The sequence below is a fragment of the Mus musculus genome, chromosome 5 (genome assembly GCF_000001635.26).
Source record: "Mus musculus strain C57BL/6J chromosome 5, GRCm38.p6 C57BL/6J".
Lineage (NCBI taxonomy): Eukaryota > Metazoa > Chordata > Mammalia > Rodentia > Muridae > Mus > Mus musculus.
The window spans coordinates 9,505,053-9,527,670 of record NC_000071.6 but is presented as its reverse complement, the minus strand read 5'-3'; the positions used below and the strand labels follow the sequence as shown (position 1 = coordinate 9,527,670).

The window sequence follows — 22,618 nt, the reverse complement described above, 5'->3', positions numbered from 1 at the left end:
TGAGATAATCCCAAAATTTGTATGAGTATTATATGCATATTATATATATCATATATATTTATATGTATGCATGCCATAATAAAGCAGATTCACATTTAACGTGAATGCTAAAACTCTAACCCCTATCCCCAGTCATGAAAGCTGTGTGCCTCTGTCCATCCAGCTGATGGATTACAGACTATTTTCTCCTTAGTATATTTCATTTTTGGTAAGAAGACTACAAATTACTGACATCACTTAAATGCTTAGAAACTTAGAAGGCTGCTTAGGCTTTGTAAAGTGGGGCAATGATATTCTATTTCTGTGCCACCTTACAAACATTGGAAGGAGCAGAAGATGTGGCTCAGTGGTTAAGGGCACTTGCTGCTCTCATTCGAGACCAGAGTTTGTTTCCCAATACTCGCTTCAGGCTCAAAATAGAAATTCTGGCACAAAGAAGGGAGAAAATTTTCTAAAGAATTATTTATTTTTTCACTTGATTATTTCTAGAGACATAGAAACCCTTTCAGAATGGTGTAGGTTTGGCATTTCTTAGCAGTGGATAGACATTGAGGACCTGACAAAGTCCCTTGAAATCTTATGGTTCAATAATGCAGCCCTTCTATGTGACTGTAGACTAAGCAATGCTGCTGTGACTTAGGTGCATGTGGCAACTTAACAATGGATTAGTATTCTGGCAGAAGTTATTTATTTTCTCTTGTACTCTCTTAACATGATACTACGGAGAGTCAAAAGCATGCCTATGTGTGCACCGGGCAGAATAGAAATTAATTTGTTTTACCCATGGAAATTTAAGTTCCTGCATGCTAAGCTGCTGTACTTATCTTTGACACATTCATTCTCAAAGGCTGAATAAAATTTCTGCCGCTCTGCTCTTTATAGAAAGAAGTTTTGTGTGCTTTAGAAGAGGAAAGCTCGTTTTATTAAGTACATTCTTGTTACTGTCACCGCATTCTTCAGAGCATGAGCTCTGCTACCAATTTCCATACACTCTGCAAAGCTGACTTACTGAAGCATCTCTGAGAGGGATCTGCTCAGCAGTTTCCACCCTATGTCCACTGCCAGTTACATTCCTCTTCGGCACTTCTATCAATCTTCTGCCACATGGAGAAGTGATCTAAGGCAGAACAACAGGAAGCTCAAGCCTTTTTTTTATTGGTTATTTTATTTACTTACATTTCAAATGTTATTGCCCTTCCCAGTTTCCCCTCTCTAAATCCCTGTCCCATATCCCCTCCCCCTGCTTCTATGAGGGTGATCACCCACCCACTCCTGCCTCACTGCCCTAGCATTCCCCTATGATGGGTCATCGAGCCTTCATAGGAACAAAGGCCTACCCCCCCCCCATTGATGCCAGGCAATGCCATTCTCTGTTACATATGCAGCTGGAGCCATGGATGCCTCCATGTGTACTCTTTGGTTGGTGGTTTAGTCCTTGGGATCTCAAGGGGAGGGGGTGTTCTGGTTGGTTAATTTTGTTGTTCTTCCTATGGGGTAGCAAACCCCTTCGGCTCCTTCAGTCCTTCCACTAACTCCTCCTTTGGGGTCCCTGTCCTTAGTCCAGTGGTTGGCTGCAAGCATCCACATCTGTATTGGTCAGGCTTCTTTTGAAAAAGTCTTGAATATGTATGTCTATGTAAGTTTACTTTAAAGAAAGTCTTTTCCACCACTTTTTGTTTTCCTATTTATGCTGTAATGCATGACTTGGTCACACTATGAATCATGAGTACCAATTAAATTTATCTTTTTAATTCAGTTTCTCTTTTAAAATTGACCCCGATTGGTGAGTGTTACAATATCATGTAGTACTCCTGGATGCTCAGTGTTGTGCTGGGGAAAAATATCACTTAGAAGGGGAAGTCCCCACAGAAACTCCACTAATCTGTCTCTCCTTAGAATCAGACAGCTCTGTTGGCGTCAAGCTCAGAAAGCCTGGATGCCTCCCACTCAAAAGTCTGCTTCTTTTCTTGGATCTAACTAGAGACACTCAGGTGATGGTGGCTTCTCGGTGCTTGAAGAGTGGGTTCCATGAATCACCATGAGAAATGGGATCTGTGGGGAAGGCAGGAAGAAGATGTAATGAACTCACTCGTGTGAGCTGTTGGTAAGCAGGAAAAGACTACAATGAAGAAGATTGAGGGAAACATGCAAGCCAGAGATGGCTATAGGAGTAATGGAGCAATGTGATAGTCATGTTCAGATGGTAAGACCATCAAGAGTCTGTTTAGCAAGGGCATTTTCTATTTACAATAAGTATTGAAATTTCCAAGATATAGCTAGAAATCAGGACATTTGTTGCCCTAAGCGAAGTCTCTTAATTTTAGTAGTATTGGTATTGCGGTTCTGATACTTGTTTTTGTTTGTTTGTTTGTTTGTTTGTTTGTTTGTTTGTTTTTAATTTTTTTTTTGAGTGTGACTTTTTATTGACATACATTATTATGCTTTTTTTTAATTAGGTATTTTCCTCATTTACATTTTCAATGCTATCCCAAAAGTCCCCCATACCCACCCCCCCACACTCCCCTACCTACCCAATCCCCCTTTTTGGCCCTGGCGTTCCCCTGTACTGGGGCATATAAAGTTTGCAAGTCCAATGGGCCTCTCTTTCCAGTGATGGCCGACTAGATCATCTTCTGCTACATATGCAGCTAGAGTCAAGAGCTCCGGGGTACTTGTTTTTAATGAGTGTGTGCTGGACTTTGTGGGACATTCAAAGCATCCCTAGGCCCTGGCTAGATGTCAGTAGTAAGAACACTTCCACCCTCTAACACAGACTGCAAAGTAGTACATCAAAATGTTTAAGTGTCGAGGGATTTATAAGGTACAAATGCTTGCCAGCAAATCTGGTTCCCCAGAACCAATTCCTAGAAGTTGTCATCATTATCTAAGATAGATAGATAGATAGATAGATAGATAGATAGATAGATAGATAGATAGATAGATAGATAGATGCATGCATATATATATATATATATATATACACACACACACACACATATATGTATATATACATGCACACACACAAATAAATAATTCTTGAAACAAAAAACTATGTCAAGGATTCCCCTCAGGTTGATATTTAATTGATCTGTGTTATAATTCAAAAAATTACACAATTCTTAAAGACCCTGAGATTATTTTAATAAGTTTAATAATCAGTTTGGGAAACAATTAGTGAAAACCTATTCTATGTCCATTTCACCTAATGAGACTAGAAAGATAAATGAATCATTTTCTTGTTCTAAAGAAGCTTAGAATCCAGAGAAGAAATTAGCGCACACTGACAATCTTACAATACTGTGATCAGTTTCCTTAAAATGAAGTACAGAGCACATCGGCAGCACAAAGAAATTTTTGGCAGCACAGTAGTGTGCATCCTTCTGAAATGTGTCCAGTACCTGAGAGCCTCGCACTGGAGGGCTAGATGTTCATAAACATGAGCACTCACACTGCTCCACATAGGATAAAACTGCCAGTCAGCAAGATTTGAAAATTAGAAGTTAAACATATATTTTTTTAATTTAATTGTAACTAAAACCAAGAGTTTATGTTTGTTAGATAATTCTTAATTACAAAGCTGGCCAAAGCACAGAGTGGCAAAAACTATTTGCCAAAAATACATTTGTAAATTACTCATGTCCAGAATGACATGGGCAGATAGATCGACAGGTGATGATAGATGATAGATTGATAGATAGATAGATAGATAGATAGATAGATAGATAGATAGATAGATAGATAGATAGATGATAGTAGAAGATACAAAGATAAATTCCTGAAAATCAAATTTAAAAGGAAAAAAATCCAACATAGGTGAGACTGCAAAACGCACTTCCTGAAATACTATCCCCAAGTGTTCTCCCTAGAACTGTAGCTACAGGTGGTTATTAGTTGCCATGTGGGTGATGAGAATCAAACCAGGTCCTCTGGAGGAAGAGACAGTGCTCCTAAATACTGAGCCATCTCTCCAGCCCTCAGTGGCTTAATAAAAGCTTCTGTGGTTGTCTGCGTGGAGAAGTTTGCTACAGGCACCGTGTAGCTCATAGTAGCGTTCTGTGTTTATAATTGTGTCATGTTAACAGTGTCCAGGAAGCAGCACTTCTATATCAACCATCAGTGAGTGGCAAATAAAAGTTGTCTCACCCAAGTTGAGGGAGCTGTGGTAGAGTTCCCCACTGGCCACTGTATCCTAAAGGGCCCCATTTAGATTGTGACCTACTTGTCCTCAGCAAGAACTCCCTCGATCCATCCTGTTTGGAAATCATACTTTTTTTTCTCTTGGTTTTCTACTCCTTTATTGTCTCCCAGATCATCCACTCATCTACTCAAACTTAGGAATTTCATAGAAGCATACAATGAACTTTGATTGTATTCATAGCACATTAAATGATAAAACACTACAGAATGTGAACCAAGCAGCCAGACAGGCACGGTGGTGTATATCTGAAATCCCAGCACCCAGACAGCTAAGCCAGCAGAATTGTGAGTTTGAGGCCAATTTGGGCTATGTAATCAGACTCAGTCTCAGACGAATAAAATAACAGGAGCTAACTATATCTTCTCATCAATGCATGAATAAATTTCACAAAATTCTAACAAAATGATATTCAGTACCAACTAATACGTTACGATATCATCATTTAAATAAGCTTCAATATCAGGCAAAAATAGCCTGTGGTTGTTAGAGGGCGAATTACATTTTCCTTCCCAAAAGCTATGTTAAATTCATGGCTCTGCTTCCTCAGAATATGACCTTATTTGGAAACAGACTCTTAAGATTATAACCAAGTTAAGTTGAGTTCATTAGTGTGGACACAAATCTAATATGACTAGCTTCCTTATAGAAAGGAAAGTTTGGTCACAAATAAAGAGGTATACGAGGAGCATGCTGTTTTGTTTCTAATCTGAGTGATGGATCTATAGGAAAGGCACCAGTGATTTCAGGGAAGCTACCCCACCTAGAAGAGAGGGTTTAAACAGATCCCCCTACACAGCCCTCGGGAAAAATAGATTCTGCTAACCCTTGGCTTCAGACAACTGTGAAATACTAAATCTCAGCCATTTCAAGCAACCCTTTGTGCTGTTTTGTTACAGCAAGTTTAGCATACTGATACACTTAGCTCTAAGATTAAAATAGTGGCTATCCTTAAAGAAAAGAAGAGTCAAGTGCTAGGAACAGGAGCAAAGACATCTTGATTGTTGAGGCCAGCCAGCGGCTCACATGTCCGGGTTCGAGCCTGGAAGGCATCTTGGAATCTGGAAGAAAAGAGGGAATCTAGGCGGCGAGAGAAAGGATGGAGCTAAGTCAAGATTCTGATCAAAGCTCAATTTTAATATCCGGGAAAACGGGCTTATAAAGAAGGGGGAGGGGCCCATTCCCGCCAAATCAGAGTCCAGCTGCAGGTGACCACGTGTATACTCTGGAACAGCTAGGCGGCAGGTAGCAGCAGTGAGAGTGGCCGAATGATAGGGTGGCAGGCTCCGCCCCCAGTGATCTCCTGATGATAACAGTTAAATCTGTTCAGCCTGAGTTCAGGCTGGGGGTGGGGGGAGGTTACATTGATAGTCACTTGTAGTGAACTTATTTTATACTTCATATTATTATTATATTTTAGTGAAAGGATTTGTAACTAAGCACCCATTAAAGCAGATGCAAAAGAGTCATTGTCTGCAAAATGAAGAGATCAAGAGTCTGGTGAAAAGGGTAGAAAAACCATGCTGGTAGCATCAGCTCACTTGAAGGTGGCCCCTAACCAGTGAGTGACCACTCTGATAGAGCTACAATGAGCAAAATCCTAGGCAGGTGATCTCTGAGACAGCCCTCAGACTGGGGATGTGGTCCCACGGCTTGGCCCCTGCTGCTGCTTTCTCTCTATGCCTGTCTCTCCATTCTCATTCTTGGTCTAATGTTTGATTGCTCCCTCCTGAATTGAGCTCATACAACACCATGAAGGCCAGAGAGAAAGCATGCGAACCCCTTCCCGGAAGCCTCCCCAGGCTAATTCTTTAGAAGAACTGGTGGGGGAATCCTATTCAAAACTTCCTGTCACTCAGTGTCTTTCCTCAAACGCTGAGTTTCACTGTGAAGGTTCTAGTTGAACATCCCCCACATGGGAAACTTAGTCCAGTGCAACGTGGCCCTGGACCCCAGATGAACCCTGAGAACTGCTTCAGCATTTCTGTTCCTCCTCAGAACAGAACCGTGGCAGCCACGGTTTCAGTCAACGTTTCTAAACTTTGCTGCGCAGAGTCTATCTGCTCTAGCCAAAGGAGTTTGGCTTCTTCGCCTCTGACCTCTACCATGATCTGTGGAGGGAGATGGCATTTTCTTCTTCTTAACCTTATCTTTACTGCAATTCACTAGATAGGTCTACAGCCACTTACGTGAGGATCCAGTTGTAAATTTAGAGCCATGTTGCTGTCAGTAGTTTTTGCAATCTTAATTAGTATTTACCAATGTGAGCCTGGGCAGTGCAAACAATGTTGTCTTTACTGAAGGCCTCATAAGAGCCATAATTACTAATTACCTTACCTTAATTGGAGGAGTGTGTGTGTGTGTGTGTGTGTGTGTGTGTGTGTGTGTGTATGTGTGTGTGTGGTGTGTGTGTGTGTGTGTGTGTGTGTGTGTGTGTGTGAGAGAGAGAGAGAGAGAGATCAGGAATGAATGAGTTTAATTTCTCTTACCATTGTCCTGTGATATTTCTAAAAATTAGACTTGACTCATCTCTATCAAAGGAGTCCTAGGAGGGCTGGTTACCTTGATAATAAAACTTTCAAATAAATCCACTTGGAACTGGGGTCAGTACTAATTGGTTAGCGAGCTACTCCAAAAACCATTATCTTGACCTGAGGCCAGAGCAGTGTCTGAAATTGAAGAATTGACTTTGCAGCATTAGAGGAAGGATGTGGTGGCTTGAAAAGGAGTAGAGCCCATAGATTCATGTGTTTGAATTCTTGGCCATGAGGAGTGGCACTGTTAGGAGGTGTGGCCTTACTGAAGGAGGTGTGGCCTTGTTAGAGGAAGTTTGCTGCTGTAGAGGTGGGACTATGAGGTCTTAAATGCTTATCCAGTCTCCTCTTGGCTGCCTTCAGATCAAGATGTAGAACTATCAGCTCTTCCAGCACTATGTCTGCCTGAATGCTGCCATGCTTGCCATCATGATGATAATGGACTGAACTTCTGAGATTGTAAGCTCAGTCCCAATGAAATGTTTTTCTTTATAAGAGTTGCCATGACCGTAGTGTCTCTTCACAGCAATGGAAACTCTAACGACGTCAGAGGACGAAGAAGCTGGAGATTGGGTGTAGGAACAGGCAGTGTGTCTTTAAAGAACAAAAAGAAAAAAAAAAAAAAAACAGTATTCCAACTTCCTATGTGTTATTCTCTCCCCTCGTTTATTCGGGATTCTTTCATGCTGTTGCAATACCAAGGAAAGGTGACATGGTTTATTTTTCCATGTCGCATGGCGCTTACTCCCCTGGTGAGAACCCACTTGAGAAATAGCAAACTGCCCAGTTTTCCCACACTAAAGAACTATGCAATTGATTGCCAGAGAATTGTGGCTCCAGTTCACTTCATCTTAAGTATCTCCCCAATGAGTCATTTGACCTGGAGGCAAGTCTAACTGTATCCGGAAGGTGACAGAAACAGTACACAAGGGCTTCAGCTCTTCTGCTACTCAGTCACTTCAATTCTGCAGAGTTCATTTGCCTCACTCCCCAGGCCAATGTTGTATTTGAAATTATTGTGCTAGGAAAAGACTGACCCCACGTGAGGCATACTAGCCAGATGTGGTTCTCCTTTGTCTTCTAGGATCTCTTTTGCTCTTTATCAGGCTATGGAAGTAGCATTGTAGATTTCAAATTAAGGATCAGGGTGCTTCCGACAGTGGATTTTTTTGTTAGGATTTATAAAGTTGTCATTTGAAGGACCCTCTGGTGATTTTTATATTTAAAGAATTTAGACACTAAATCATATTTGTCATATTTTATTGTTTAACAAATTTAGGAAATGTAAATTGTTATCGAGAAACCACTTCTACTAAGGACATGGATTTATATACATACACATACAAATACACACACACACACATATACATACATATACACAGAAAAGTCCACCAATTATCTTTTTTTAGTCAAAACACCATTTTCAACAACTTTTTTAAATACTTGCAATGTTTTCATAATTATTTACCTTACAAATGTTTTTGGCTGGTCTTCCTTAACTATCTCATTTAGTTGTATAACTTCTTATCAAAATTAAGTATGCACATATTTATGTGAATACAGCACACTTAACAATACCCTTCCCTTCCCTCACTTTCCCCAAACACAGTCCACCACCCACAGCTGTGTACTCCTCTATTCATCTTCTCTTCCTGGAAAACAAATTGATCTACTACTTAACTGTACTTCCTTCTTTCCTTCTAACACTTTGGCCAAACTAGGAGAGTTTTCTCATATTCATCTTTCAATACTTGCACTATTTGCTATGTCATTTTGCAAAGCTGATCCTGTGTATGCTTGTAGGTTTGTATGTTTTCAGGTGTGTGTGTGAGTGTGTGTGTGTGTGAGTGTGTGTGTGTGTGTGTGTGTGTGTGTGTGTGTGTGTGTGGAGGGTGGATGCACACATGTGGAGTCCAGAGAATAACCTTAGGTGTCATTCCTCAGAAGCTGTCTACTGTGTGTTCTTGAGCAGGCTCTCTCACTAACAACATTAGTTCTTGTTCTCTTGTTCTCTGCATTTTCTTTTAGAAGGCTTTTCCATCTGTCTCATGAGGTGATTGCCTAGAGCATAATTGAATGTGTAATATACCCACATAGTTCAAAATGTAACCTGTAAACTAAAAGCATTCCTTTCACCTTTGACACTCATCTCTTAGCCAAAGTATCCACTGTTCTTAGTTATTCTTGAGTTGCTCTACACATAGAAAAGAAAAAGGAGCAGATCACTGTATGTTCCCCACCCCATAAAATATAGGTGATCCAACATTTTGTTTTTCACACAAAACAATGCAACTCATAGGGTTTTTTCCTAATATGTACATACTGCATGTCCTCATACATGTCCTTATGCTCACATCTGTGTAACATTTTTATTATTATTCATGAACCTAACTGATGAATGACTGAGTCAGTTCCAAGTATTTCTGTTACAAATTAAATTAACCCTTCAGTAAACATATAGCCAAACTGATCTGTAGAATGCATTCTACCAATGGAAATTGCAAAGCCAATTTGGATGCATCTATAAGTTAAAAAAAAAAAAAAAGAACCAATTGCTGTCCTTTTGAGATATACTAACTCATACACATAAAAGCAGGACAAGAGAGATTTTTGCCTGAGTATGGTCTTATTAGTAGAGCATATTAGAAACGAGAAATGGTTTTGTTGTGTGTATTGGTTTCCTATGACAACTGAAACAAATCACCAAAAACTGGTGATTTGTAGAGACTAGGAGTTAGACTGTCTGGTGTGCAGAAACATGGGAGAAGGACCACGGCTAGGTAATTAAGATTGTTGGCTTCTTCTACACCCTTCTGACTTCTATCAAAAGGCTGGCAGCTTAAAACAAAGGTCATTAGATACCTTTGTCCCTCCAGCAGTGTCTCTCCTGATAAACTGGCTCAACAAGTTCAAGGCCAGATCAGGAAATGTCACACAACAGTTGCTGGCGAATCTATCTTTCTTCATACTGACCAACCCTAAATTAGGGGAGGAAAATTCTTCAGAGGTTTTTAAAGACCTCAGGCCTAAAGAAAAATGGGATTTCTTTGCTTTGCAAGAGGGTCTTTTTCTCTGTGAGTCTGTAGCATGTGTGTTTCCTCACATAAATGCCTTTCAACTACTGATGCTGCCTGCTGGCTGCACTGTTAGAGATTTCTCCTCTGCAGCTACCTGTTGATCTCAAGATTTTTCTTCCTGCCTTTTAATTCTTTAACTAGAAGAGAAAATTAACCTGATCAAGACACCTAGACTCTGTCAATGTAAAGAAACCTAATTTTATTTCTAACATTTCTAGAGGCTAGATGTCCAAATTGATTTCACTGGTATAAAAGCAATGCATTCAGAGTTCACTTACCTCTTGGGAACACCCACAGAAGAATCCATTTCTCTTCTTTCCAGTTGTTATTGCCCACCCATGTTGGCATCTCCTTTAAAGCCAAGTGAAGTGGTGAGCTTCATCTTTTGTACTTATCACCCAGAAACCTCCCAGGGGCCTCTGATGATCCTTCTCCAACATTTCTGGTCTGTGTCAGTAACAGTGGGCTCACCCATATAAGGCAAAGTGTTCTTATGTCAGCTAAAAGAAATCTTAATTCCAATTCTTCTCTGTTGTCTGGTATAACAGTGTAGTAGTGAGATTAGCTACTCTACTTTGGCTCCCAGTGGGCTGTGCACTTCTGGCCACCTGCCCAAGAACATTTTGGATTCATGAATGAAACACACACACACACACACACACACACACACACACACACACAACTTAATTTTAATATGCCATGACTAGCTCAAGGCTGGGAGTTCTAATCCTCCACCTGGTTATCATAGATTTTTGCCTTGGATACTCCTGACTCAACACTCTGTAAATAAATCTATGATCTATCTTTGCTGCCCTGTTCCTTCTGGTGGCTCCCCAGTGTTTGCTGCCCAAGATGCTTCTGAGGAGCTCTTTCAGAGGCCACATTTCTTCTCACCTACATTTCAGATGATTTTCATTTTGCAGCTGTAAATCTGATCAGTATCCCACAGCATCGTGGTGATTCTCTGTCTGTTCCTCTCTCCCTCACCCTAGCTGCAAAAATCTAAGGTTCCCACCCCATCTCCCTTTGCCCAAGCATTGGCTGCTGGCATCTTTATTGATCGACCAAAACCCAACTGGGGACAAGGACCTTTACAATTTGGATACCACACAGATTCCCAATTAAATCAAAGCATTAGAACCAATGTCCAACATAACAGGGGCTTTGCACTTAGGTTGTGAACATCTTCCAAGGACTATTATTCTACTTTTGATGTTTGCATTTTTTTCAGTAGTTTGACCAATGTTGAATATATTTTCATATGTTTCAGAAAATTGGATTTTCCTTGTGGTAAAATAACTGTTCATATTTTTGAATGTTTTTATGGACTATAAAGATCCATTTTACATTACAAATCAGTATATTATTTCTATCAAATTATATCTATTTGAATTTTGCAGTATCATTTCTCACTTATGCTCCAGTGTTATTCATATGTATTGGTTTTGGAACTTTGCATGTGTGCACGTATGTGGGGTGCATGTGTATGTATATAAGGAAACGTGTATGTGTGTGTATACATGTGTATAGAGGTCAAAGACCAACCAAGGTTCATCAAGAACCATCCATCTTGTTATTTAAGACACAGATATTCTCACTGGGACCTGGGGCACACCCACTAAGCTAAGCTGGCTGACCAGTGAATCACTGATATCCTCCCACTTCCACCTCTCCAGAACTGAGATTACAAGCTCTACCAGGACGCCCAGATTTTTACACTCTGTGCTAAGTATTGAATTCGGGTCATAATGCTTACAAAGCAAACATTATACCAACTGAGCTGTCTCTCAGCCTTAATATTTGGAACTTAAAAATCTTGATAGACTTTGGCATAAGTCTTCTTGGTTTTTGGTTTTGTGTGTGTGTGTGTGTGTGTGTGTGTGTGTGTGTGTGTGTATGTATGTATGTTTTCAGTAACCTTTACAAAGGACTTTTTTCACTCTGATATTAATGTTATCTTTTTATTTCTGGAACTTCTATTTCTTTGGTTTTTACATGCAAGGCTTTGATCCTTTCAGAATTTATCTGGGCATAAGTAATGAGATACAGACTTAAATTCATTGTTTTTCAGTTAGTTAAACAGTTAGCTAACAATGGGAAATAAATGGAAATAAATTCCCTTATTTGAGATACCTCCTTTAGGATTTATTATGCTGTAATAGGTCTATTTATGAATATCTTATTCTACTCCCTTGGTTTCTTCATATACCCATAAGTATCATGAGAGTAGCAAATCAACCGTAATGATGTATGTCTATGGACCACACAGACAGTGATATTTTTCTCTTAAGGTAAAAGTAGACACAAACAGTGTGAAATGGTAAGTATAAAGCATACTAGCAAAAATTGTGTAAAAATAAAGATCACACTGTCACTGACTGAGCCTCATGCCAAATGGAATGTCAGTCTTCAGCTGTATCTTGAAGACAATTACTTAGAAATTTTATATGCAATTTATATGCAATGTGGAATTAAGCAGGCTAGATAAGAAGTTGTAAACTGAGTATAATTTCTCTCAACACAACTCTTGCACATCAAAGGTTCAGGGAATATTACAAAATAATGGACAGAAAGACTGTGAGATCCAGAAGACCAGGAAGTCTACTATATGAAATTATGTCTCCTATATATGAGAGGGAAACTACACTCATGATACCAAAACTGTATGGCTACCAAAACAATATGGCTATATATGAGAGGGAAACATGATACCAAAATAATATGGCTACCAAAACAAGACCCAAATAATAACAACACCAATTAGACAAGCTAACACGAAAGGAGGAATTCTTAATAGGCTCACTTATAAATAAATAACTATAAATGACAAATGACTCCTGAGAGAGGCAGAATTAGTCTTCTTAAACATGAAGCCCCTCATTAGATATTCAATACCAAGTGGTTAGCCCTGAAATCATATACGCACAAGCGATACTATACAGACTTAGCAGTTTGTGTTTATATATTTATAAATGTGTTTATGTATGTATGTGTGATTGGGTGAATGAGTGTGTGAGTAAGAGAGAGATTATGTGTGTGTGTGAGAGAGAGAGAGAGAAAGAGAGAGGAAGAGAGAGAGAGAGAGGGAGAGAGAGAGAATATAATAATAATCAAAGAAAAGGGGACCATGATTTAAAAGCAAGTAGGGGAAGGGCATGCAAAGGCTAAAGAGAAAAGGCAAGAAAGAGATTGGGGGGAAGGACAGGGAAAGAAGAAATAATGTAAATATTTTAATTAAATGAAAAACTATTAAGGAGAACAGCTTCCCCTCTTAGTTCAATGTAGCTCTATTACTTCAGTGTAATATTTCTGAGACATTTAATAAATGTAAACCATGATATATTAATAAATTTATTGAAACTCATTTTAGAAGTTATTCATGGTCACAGTGGACACATGATCAACTACAGTTGGGAAAGAGGAAAAAGTTCAGATGGTCAGAGCAGCTGCTCTCTGGAATTTTCCAAAAACATAGAAAACAGACAGTGTCAAGATTTAGCCTCAGCTTGGAGAGGGGTTCTGAGGAGGAGTATGTTCAGGAGTAGCAAAAGAACAACTAGAAGTCAAATAATAGGTACAAGCTGATAGCCTGTGTTCTACTCAAGACTGCTCTCCAGATAGCTTTGTGGATAGCTCTTGGTTCTGTAGTTTGCTTGAGGTTTCTCTGTTTGAGAAGGCTCTCTGCTCAAGACAGCTCTCTCTCATGTTGGGAAAATTCTAAAAGAGCTCTCTAAGCAGTTCTCTCTGGGAAACTCTCTCTTGCAGACCAAAGCCCAGTCTTTTATTTACATACCAATTCAGTCATTTACTCCAGCTTCCCTATGGATTATCCCATGAACCAGCATTCTATGACCTTAGTGCCTTGATTCTTAGAAATTATAACTAGTACATTTTTTAACATAGCAGTTGAATACAGAGATCTGCCTGCCTTTGTAAGCACTGGAAATAAGCTAGCTAGATGGAACCAATCTCTGAGATCACTATTTCCACCACACTTGGACCTAAACTAATTCTCTTCCAGGCTGTCCTTGACCTCAGAAATCCGATTGCCTCCGTAAGCAGAAACAATAGGTAGCTGGGTGGAATCTTGCCCAGCAATCACAACTCCCTAAATCCCTTTATTTCTTTCCTTAGTATTTTTCTGACAAGGTAGCTCATAGTGCAGCTGCCTCTGTTCTTTTGGGTTCATGAAGCCCCTTGTATAATTCATATTGCATCTTTATATTTGAATAGTTGAGAAATTATGTTTTTGAACTCATGTTTTCAGAGTTCTCTCCCACAGCCTTAAGAGCTCTCCTGAAAGTCAGGATTTTCCATTTTGCTAAGGAACACACCCTCACCTTCAGGACTCACACTGATTCTAATTATCATGGAGTCATTAACCTTAACAGGAAGAGCATTCCCTGAAGGAAGACCATGAAAGTATGTAGATTATTATACAAACAAGCCTTTTGACTAACAATTGTCAATACTCATGGAGGCCCTTGCCCTGATGCACTAAGGGTAAGAACTGTGTCACAATGTCCCTTCCACAGTGGCCATGCAAGACTTGGCAGGATAGGATCTAGAACATACCATTGTCTGAGAGCCCCACTCTCTACACTTAAAGTAATGCCCAATTGCAAATATTCTACCTACTATTATGCTAATCTAGCCAAGAACACCACCAGCACATGGATGCAACCATAGCATTCAAAATGCTGAGAGAAATGCTGAGTTTGAAGCTAGCCTGAGCTACGTAACAACACTATATGCCAAAAGCTACAGAATGACTATAAATAAATTTCAATTTTTTCTATATGACTCATCAGAAATATTTAAATGTATGTATTATACATTTATATTAAATCGATTTCAAGGAGAAAATTTCTTCCTATTAATTGTATATTGTCATGAAAATACTTAAGATGGTAAAAATTTTAGTGGTTGTACATAAATAAGTATGAAATGAAACATGAAGTTCTGCCTAATACCTGTTATAAAGCTTTAAAGAAAACAACATTTCACATCACACAGAGCACAACTCTGTCTTTGACAATGCTTTTCTGTTATGTAATACACCCTTTGAAGGCAGCACTGTATTGTGTTCATTATTATCACTAGCACTTGGCACCTGTTAGACACTCAGCAATGTGAAGTGAGTAAATTTATGAATACATAAGCACTCTGGAAGCTTTTCATGTGTGGCTTTTGATGGTAAGTGGTAAATTATGTCAACCTTGCTTTATCTAGTTTCTGTTTCTTCAGTTCTGCTGAGCATACACCAAAAGTAATTGACTGATGACATATGAGACACCTAAACAAGTGTTCTTTTCTTTTCTTTCATTCTGTGTATCAAAGCTCCATTCAACCCAAATAAAGGAGCAGACAGCATTGTGAAGTTTGACACTTACGGAGACGGGATGGGAAGATACAACGTGTTCAACTTCCAGCATATAGGTGGAAAGTATTCCTACTTAAAAGTTGGCCACTGGGCAGAAACTTTATATCTAGATGTGGACTCTATTCATTGGTCCCGGAACTCAGTCCCCACTTCCCAGTGCAGTGATCCCTGTGCCCCCAATGAAATGAAAAACATGCAGCCAGGAGATGTTTGCTGCTGGATCTGCATCCCATGTGAGCCCTATGAATACCTGGTTGATGAGTTCACCTGCATGGATTGTGGCCCTGGCCAGTGGCCCACTGCAGACCTATCTGGATGCTACAACCTTCCAGAGGATTACATCAGGTGGGAAGATGCCTGGGCAATAGGCCCAGTCACTATTGCCTGCCTGGGTTTTATGTGTACATGCATAGTCATAACTGTTTTTATCAAGCACAACAACACACCCTTGGTCAAAGCATCAGGCCGAGAACTCTGCTACATCTTGTTATTTGGAGTTAGCCTGTCCTATTGCATGACATTCTTCTTCATTGCTAAGCCATCGCCTGTCATCTGTGCATTGCGCCGACTTGGGCTTGGGACCTCCTTTGCCATCTGTTATTCAGCTCTCCTGACCAAGACAAACTGCATCGCTCGCATCTTTGATGGGGTCAAGAATGGCGCTCAGAGGCCAAAATTCATCAGCCCCAGTTCTCAGGTTTTTATCTGCCTGGGTTTGATACTGGTGCAAATTGTGATGGTGTCTGTGTGGCTTATCTTGGAGACTCCAGGTACTAGAAGATACACCCTGCCAGAGAAGCGGGAAACAGTCATCCTAAAATGCAATGTCAAAGATTCCAGCATGTTGATCTCTCTGACCTATGACGTGGTTCTGGTGATTCTATGCACTGTGTATGCCTTCAAAACAAGGAAGTGTCCTGAAAACTTCAATGAAGCCAAGTTCATAGGCTTCACCATGTACACCACCTGCATCATCTGGTTGGCATTCCTCCCTATATTTTATGTGACATCAAGTGACTACAGAGTAAGTCTTTGGATGCTTTCTTCCTTTTCCTTAGATTGACTTTCTACTTTCCTTTCCATTTATCAATGTTTTGTTGGGTGGAAGGTAGGATAGACTCCTTTTATTTCATTTCAAGGATGAGTCAAATAATTACAAATGCCATAATTAACCTCAATGTGATGTGAGAAAATTAATTCACCCTGCTTTAAGACACTTAATTAGCGCTTAATTTGTTCAGAGCCATGCAGCAGGCACAGAAGGGAAGATGGCTATAACTGATGGGCCATTCAAGTAGTTTATAATCTAGTAAGGAATAAAACATAATACATACACATAAAAAGCATCTTAATTAAATTTAAAAGGCAATAGGAAAGAGAATGAGACTTAATCACTAAAACCCCAATGAGAATACTTAAAATTGAACACAAGAGGATATCTACAAGAGATGGATCTATAATCTAAAGTACCATTGCAATATTAGGTCAAGATGAGTATAAATCTAAAACTTTTATTCATGCTTCATTATTTCCCTACAATGGATTAAAATACAATCTATTATGTGTTTCCTAAGCCTTGTTACATATACAAATACACTGTGCATAACTGTGTGCTGTTGAACAGCTAGAATTTTTATGTATAAGTATGGGTAACTTAATTAAGTAATTGTTTATAGTCTTACATATAATTCAAATTTATGGACTTCCATATAATCACCATCTCTTATGGGGGAAATTTCATCATTCCATCATAATTTCCCAAGTTTTTGAGCCTTTCATAAGTTAATTTTACTTTAATAATTCTAATTGTTGTGTCTTCAGTGAGTAATAAGACTTTTTCCTTTTATCTGGCAATTAGTTTTTATTATCTCTATTTTTCAGTCTTCATAGATCATAGATTTCCATAGGCCTGTTTCCTTGTTATAGCATGATTTCAGAAAATGAAGTAATCCATAGATAATACCTGTTCACAAATCTTCTGTTTACTAGTAATTACAACATTGCCCAAGATCTAGAAACCTGAATCTCAAAAGGAAAGCACAGCAAATTCCAGACCTTAGATAGGGAAAATACAAACAAACAAACAAACACCTTCAAAGGTGTCCATGGCACATCATGGTGAGGATTGTTAATAGCAATACATTGCATTATTGGGAACATAAAAAGAGCTTTCCCATAAATAAGGTAATTATATGAGGTAAAATGTATTTATGAATTTGATTTATCATTCTATACTGTTTTCATATTTCAATATGTTATATATATATATGATTAACCTCAATATATAAGTTTAATCCATTATGTTTGAAAATATATATAATTATACATAATATGATACATAGTATTATATATATATTATTTGTATAATTATATATGTTGTGTGTGTGTGTGTGTGTGTGTGTGTGTGTGTGTGTGTGTAATTTCCACCAACTAAAATAATGTTTAAGGACAAAAACAACTAAAGCCTGGGATCCAGAGCCTTACAAAGGCTATTGTCTTTAATTCAAGTTATTACAACTACATGTCTGAAATCTGTGTACTGTATAATAATCTATACTAAGTAGGAATGTAAGTTCAATGTTAGAGTAATGGTCAGATATTTTTTAATTTTTTAAAAAATGCAACAGTTTTATTAGGAGTGTAAGCATGTCAGGAAAATCCAGTTCAGAGAGGCATAGGGCAGAACGGAACACTGGCTCAAGTCCCCCAGATATTTTTTAATAATCAGATATTTTAAAACAACCTATAAGAAATTTTAAAAACTTTTTAAAAGGTAGTATCATGATTCGATAAGCAAAATCAACGGCAAAATATGTAAACCATAAAAGAGTTTGAAAAGTCAGAGTTTTAGAGTAAAATGGAGAAGTATTGTTAATATTTTTAAAGGCCCTATCCTCAGCATTTGTCCTTATATATATACCACCCCATGCATCAGCATGGACAACTGATTTTTTTTTAATGTTGTTACTATATCATCCCTAGTAAACCTACTTTAAAGTATTGAGAATCAAAGCCAGTTGTGGTGATAATTCTGTTGCCCTGGACATCTGAGTTTCAACTTCTCATCTTCTTATCCACAGAAGTGCTGCTTGCTTTTTAAAGTAAAACAAAAACAAAACAAAACAAACAAAAAACAACAACAAAACAAAGAAAGTTACCAAAAATAAACTTAAGAAATTTATACACAATTGATCTTATAGATGTTAGCACTTATCTCTTGTGCCTAAAAGCTTGACTATTCCCCTTGTATGATAGTAATACATTAGAGCATTAACTAGAAAAAACTAGCTGAAGACACAGACATTCTCCTGCACTGTGGAAGCCAGAATAAGTAGAACAATGTGAAAGGAGAAGGTGGATACCTCAGATGTTATCCTAGAATTCTGATATGGTTCAAGCACAATATGATCCAAATTATCTCATGTTGATGATGTTGAAATTTAAACATGTATATAAAATCTTAAATTATTTTTAAAAATAATTGTCACCTTCATTTAACTAGGGCCCATTACACAATGTCTTCTATAGAATGAGAAGCAGCCAAGCTTCTGAATTCTATAAGCCAGGCAGAAGAAACCACAAAAACCAATACTTTTATGCAGAAGTGTGTTAGTATAGAAAGATATGGACAGCTACAGTTTAATACATAAACATGAGAGTTATTTGATGTAATAGGTTGACCGAGGAGCTAAATTATATAGGATATAGCAAAAAATTTAAATTTGATTTTCTATGGAAAAGGAAACCAGTGGAAGATTTTTAGGTGAATGAAGTCATGGTACCGCACTGTAAGAATGAAAGAGGCAAGAACAGGAAGACTGGCTCAGCTACTTGGTTAGCCTGTGGCAGCTACAACTGAGTCTTAGCATTTGAGAGGGTTAGGAAAGATAGAAACTGTCAAAAAGTGTGGAAGGCTTTCATACTACTTGCAGTCTACCAAAGTATCCTGCTACAGTGCCGGGGACAAGGCAGAACACATGTGACTACTGATTTAGACACAAAGGACTTTACCACTCACAACCCCAGCAGCAACTGTACTGTTAGCTTCTGCATAGGACCAGTCCCCAGGTCCCAGTTTCTAGAAATTCAAAGTGGACTCAGGGTTATCTGAATATGCCCTGTTCAAGACAGGCCCAACTTTCCTGACTTGACTGAACATATAGGAGCATAACACTCATACTGATATCACTCCTAGTTTAATTATTAGTTTATTATATTAATACTATGCTTGCTCATCACTGGCTTTAATGTTATTTCTGATTTTTAAAATATGGCATTAAAATATAATTTCTCTTAATTCCTGAGTGTCAGGGTCCCCTTAAATTTACATCTGAAACAAATGCCTTGCCTTTGGCCAAGCCTCCTTCCCCAGTAAAAAAGCTAGGTAAGAGAATGATTTGGGTCCCAGCATGACAGACAAATTAGAATTTCTCCCCCCCCCATCTTGAGTTCCCCAGCATACTGCATCTGGTGAATGTATATTTCTACCACTATCAAAGGGAGACAATCATGGGTCTCTGGAGTGAACTTATTACTATAATTTTGCTAATTGGGCATAGTATCAGCCTACCTTCTGAACACTTATCTTTATTCCTATGCCTTAATGTAGCATTTAAACCTCAGCAGAGGCTGCTTTCTTCAGTGGGAGATGGTTAAGACAGCCTCACAACTGGGCAAAGCAGATAAGTAACTTTAAACTGCTGGTTTCTAAATGGGACTTCTATATCATACATGCACACACACACACACTCACACAGCTCAAAAACTATTGTGGAAGAGAGGGAGAAAATAAAAGCCAGAGTGTGAGGAACACTGCTGTGCAAAGCACTGTCTTTTGGACATGGTACAACCAGGACATCTATGAACTCACTGCAGCTGTGACTGTCTGCACATGACCTGCACAAGACTGGGCCTGTGACCATTGCATCTCATGGGCAAGAGAGGCTCATAAGATCCCCCCAACAAGGGACTATTGACAGTTAATGGAAGCTAGGATAAGACGGTTGCTCTCTTCAATGGTATAACCACTAGAAAGTTGTTCATATTCTAGCAAATAGTCTTCCACCCATGTTCAAGCAGAAAACTCAATCTAAACCAAGTGGGTCACACACAAAGACATGAAAGTAGGAAGGTGACTTGTTTAAAGTTTCAGTAGAAGAGGAGAGATAAATAAGATGAGGGGACACATGATACGAAGAACAAACACTCATTCTCTACATATAGTAAATGGACAAAAATATAAAACATAATAAATGAGAGAAAAAGAGTAAGGCAAGTCAGGTGTGAGCACAAATGTTAATGGGTGTCTCACCCACCTGTGCATAGCTGAGGGCTTTTCTGTCTGGGGAATGTACTCAAGTAGACAAAAGTTCCTATTTGTACCCAGATTCCACTGAAAAAACTAAAACCTTTGTCATCTTTAAAGTCACCTTTAAGGGATGAACCTTGAGAGAGAACCCTGTAGCCTTCTTTCTGTCACAAGTACCAAGTGCCGTGCACTTACAATTACGAAGTATCCTGCACCCACAACTACCAAGTGCCCTGTACCTACAAACTGCCAAGTGCCCTGCTCTCACAACTACCAACTGCCCTGTACCCATAACTACCAAATGCCCTATACCCATAACTACCAAGTACTCTGCACCTACAACCACCAAGTACCCTGTACCCACATCTACCAAATGCCCTGTACCCACAACTGTCAAGTATCCTGCATATGCTGCACCCACAAGTACCAAGTACAGTACCCACATGTACCAAGTGCTCTATGCCCACAAGCACCAAGTGCCCTGAACCCACAAATACCACAAGTACCAAGGGCTCTGTTCCCTTTGCTTCTCAAGGAAATCAGCCAAAGTTTAGGCGACTTATCTGCTTTTTGAGGTTTCTGAAAGCCCCTCTTATGAAAATTGAGGCTCAAATATCATGACTCTATGCAAAAGGAAGCAAAACTTTCTACCCGATCAGAACAAATTTAATATGAAGTTGTTAGGATCAAATGGATTTGAATACTACTGTGGAGAAAACCACCCTACCCAATTCCAGAAAAAGATTCAGAAACAATCAGTGCACTAGAATAGCTGCTCTTTCAACTGTTTTGCTATAATCCAGCATTCAGTTCCCTCTCCAGACCCCCCCACCCACCCACCCACCCATTTAATAGGCAAAAAGTAGAGCACTGTTTGAGGACACCAGGTTGGCCATATAGTTTTTCCCACATGTTTGCTATTGATTTTTATGGAGTATATTTGGCCCTTGAGACCCTTATACTTTCTTTTGTAAGAAGCCATATCTCAGTTAGAACTCCATCCTTACTGCCAAAACTGCCAAAGACTGCAGTTTATGAGGTTTTATTGTACTTATTAGATAACAAGTTATCCTACCAGTTTCATTGATGCTGACAAAAAAAAAAAAAAAACTAAAAGAAAAAAAGCTAAAAAAGACTTTGTGAGTGACATCAATAGCAATAGCCAGACTGTGAGCATTCACAGCTGACTCTGAGCCTCACATCTCACACAAAGGAATGTTGGCCTCTTCCACTGGGAGTAGACTCTATCTCTATCTTCTATGTGAATATCCATGAAGAGCACATTCAGAGCAAAGGTAGAGCATTTGCTTAGGAGATATGTAGAAGCATGAGCCCCACACAGAATCATCCCCACAGAATTTGTTGGATTGGATGAGTGAGTTCAAGGTACAAAAATCAAAGATGACTCCAAAGTTTTTTAAACATCTGGTATTGCTCAGACAGGGACAATTAGGAAAGAAGATCAAGCCTGGGTTATATATACTTCCCTTATTCTTATTAAATACTAAACATAATGTGTGATAGTGACAGTTGAATATGTAAATTTGGAAGCATACAGATTAGGTTTGTACTAGTAAATGTCTGGATATAAATGATGTAGCAGGTATCTAAGTCATGAGAACTTAATGACGAAGGTAAGATATTAAAAACCCGAGGTCTAAGACACTCCAGAACTCGAAGTTCAGGTAGAAGGGATCCGGAACAATCACCCAGTCTAGCAAAGGATATGTCTAGAAAGCCAAAATAAGAAAATGTTTGCTGATGTCAAATGTTGCTATGAGTTTAGAGATGAAGTCAGAACCATAGGAACTACTGATACAAAACAGAACAGAGAGCTGTAGGTAAACACAGACTTTCTAATCATGTGACTTACCAAAGGAACTGGACAGGTGACCTCTGAGGAAGCCAAGTTCATTGACAACAACCACCCAAAATCTAGTCCTCTCATCACTGTATATTTATGTTTTACTATTTCGGATACTGCATAAATATCATTATACAAATGTAAAGAAAACAAGAAAGGCTATGAGAAGTCTTGGCAAGTAGTCAGGAACATCCCACACAAATGATGCTTGCTTTGAAATCCTAAACAATGTTTTCATGAATATCCCAAACACAGAC

At 38.8% G+C, this 22,618-nt stretch overlaps 1 protein-coding gene across 1 annotated transcript in view; it reads left to right on the top strand.

Annotated features, from left to right (window-relative positions):
- Positions 1–22,618, top strand: part of Grm3 (glutamate receptor, metabotropic 3) — a 240,117-nt gene that overhangs the window by 197,682 nt on the left and 19,817 nt on the right. Inside the window, exon 4 of the mRNA NM_181850.2 lies at positions 15,147–16,213. Coding sequence (NP_862898.1) covers positions 15,147–16,213 — 1,067 coding nt within the window. The remainder of the gene's footprint in view (positions 1–15,146; positions 16,214–22,618) is intronic.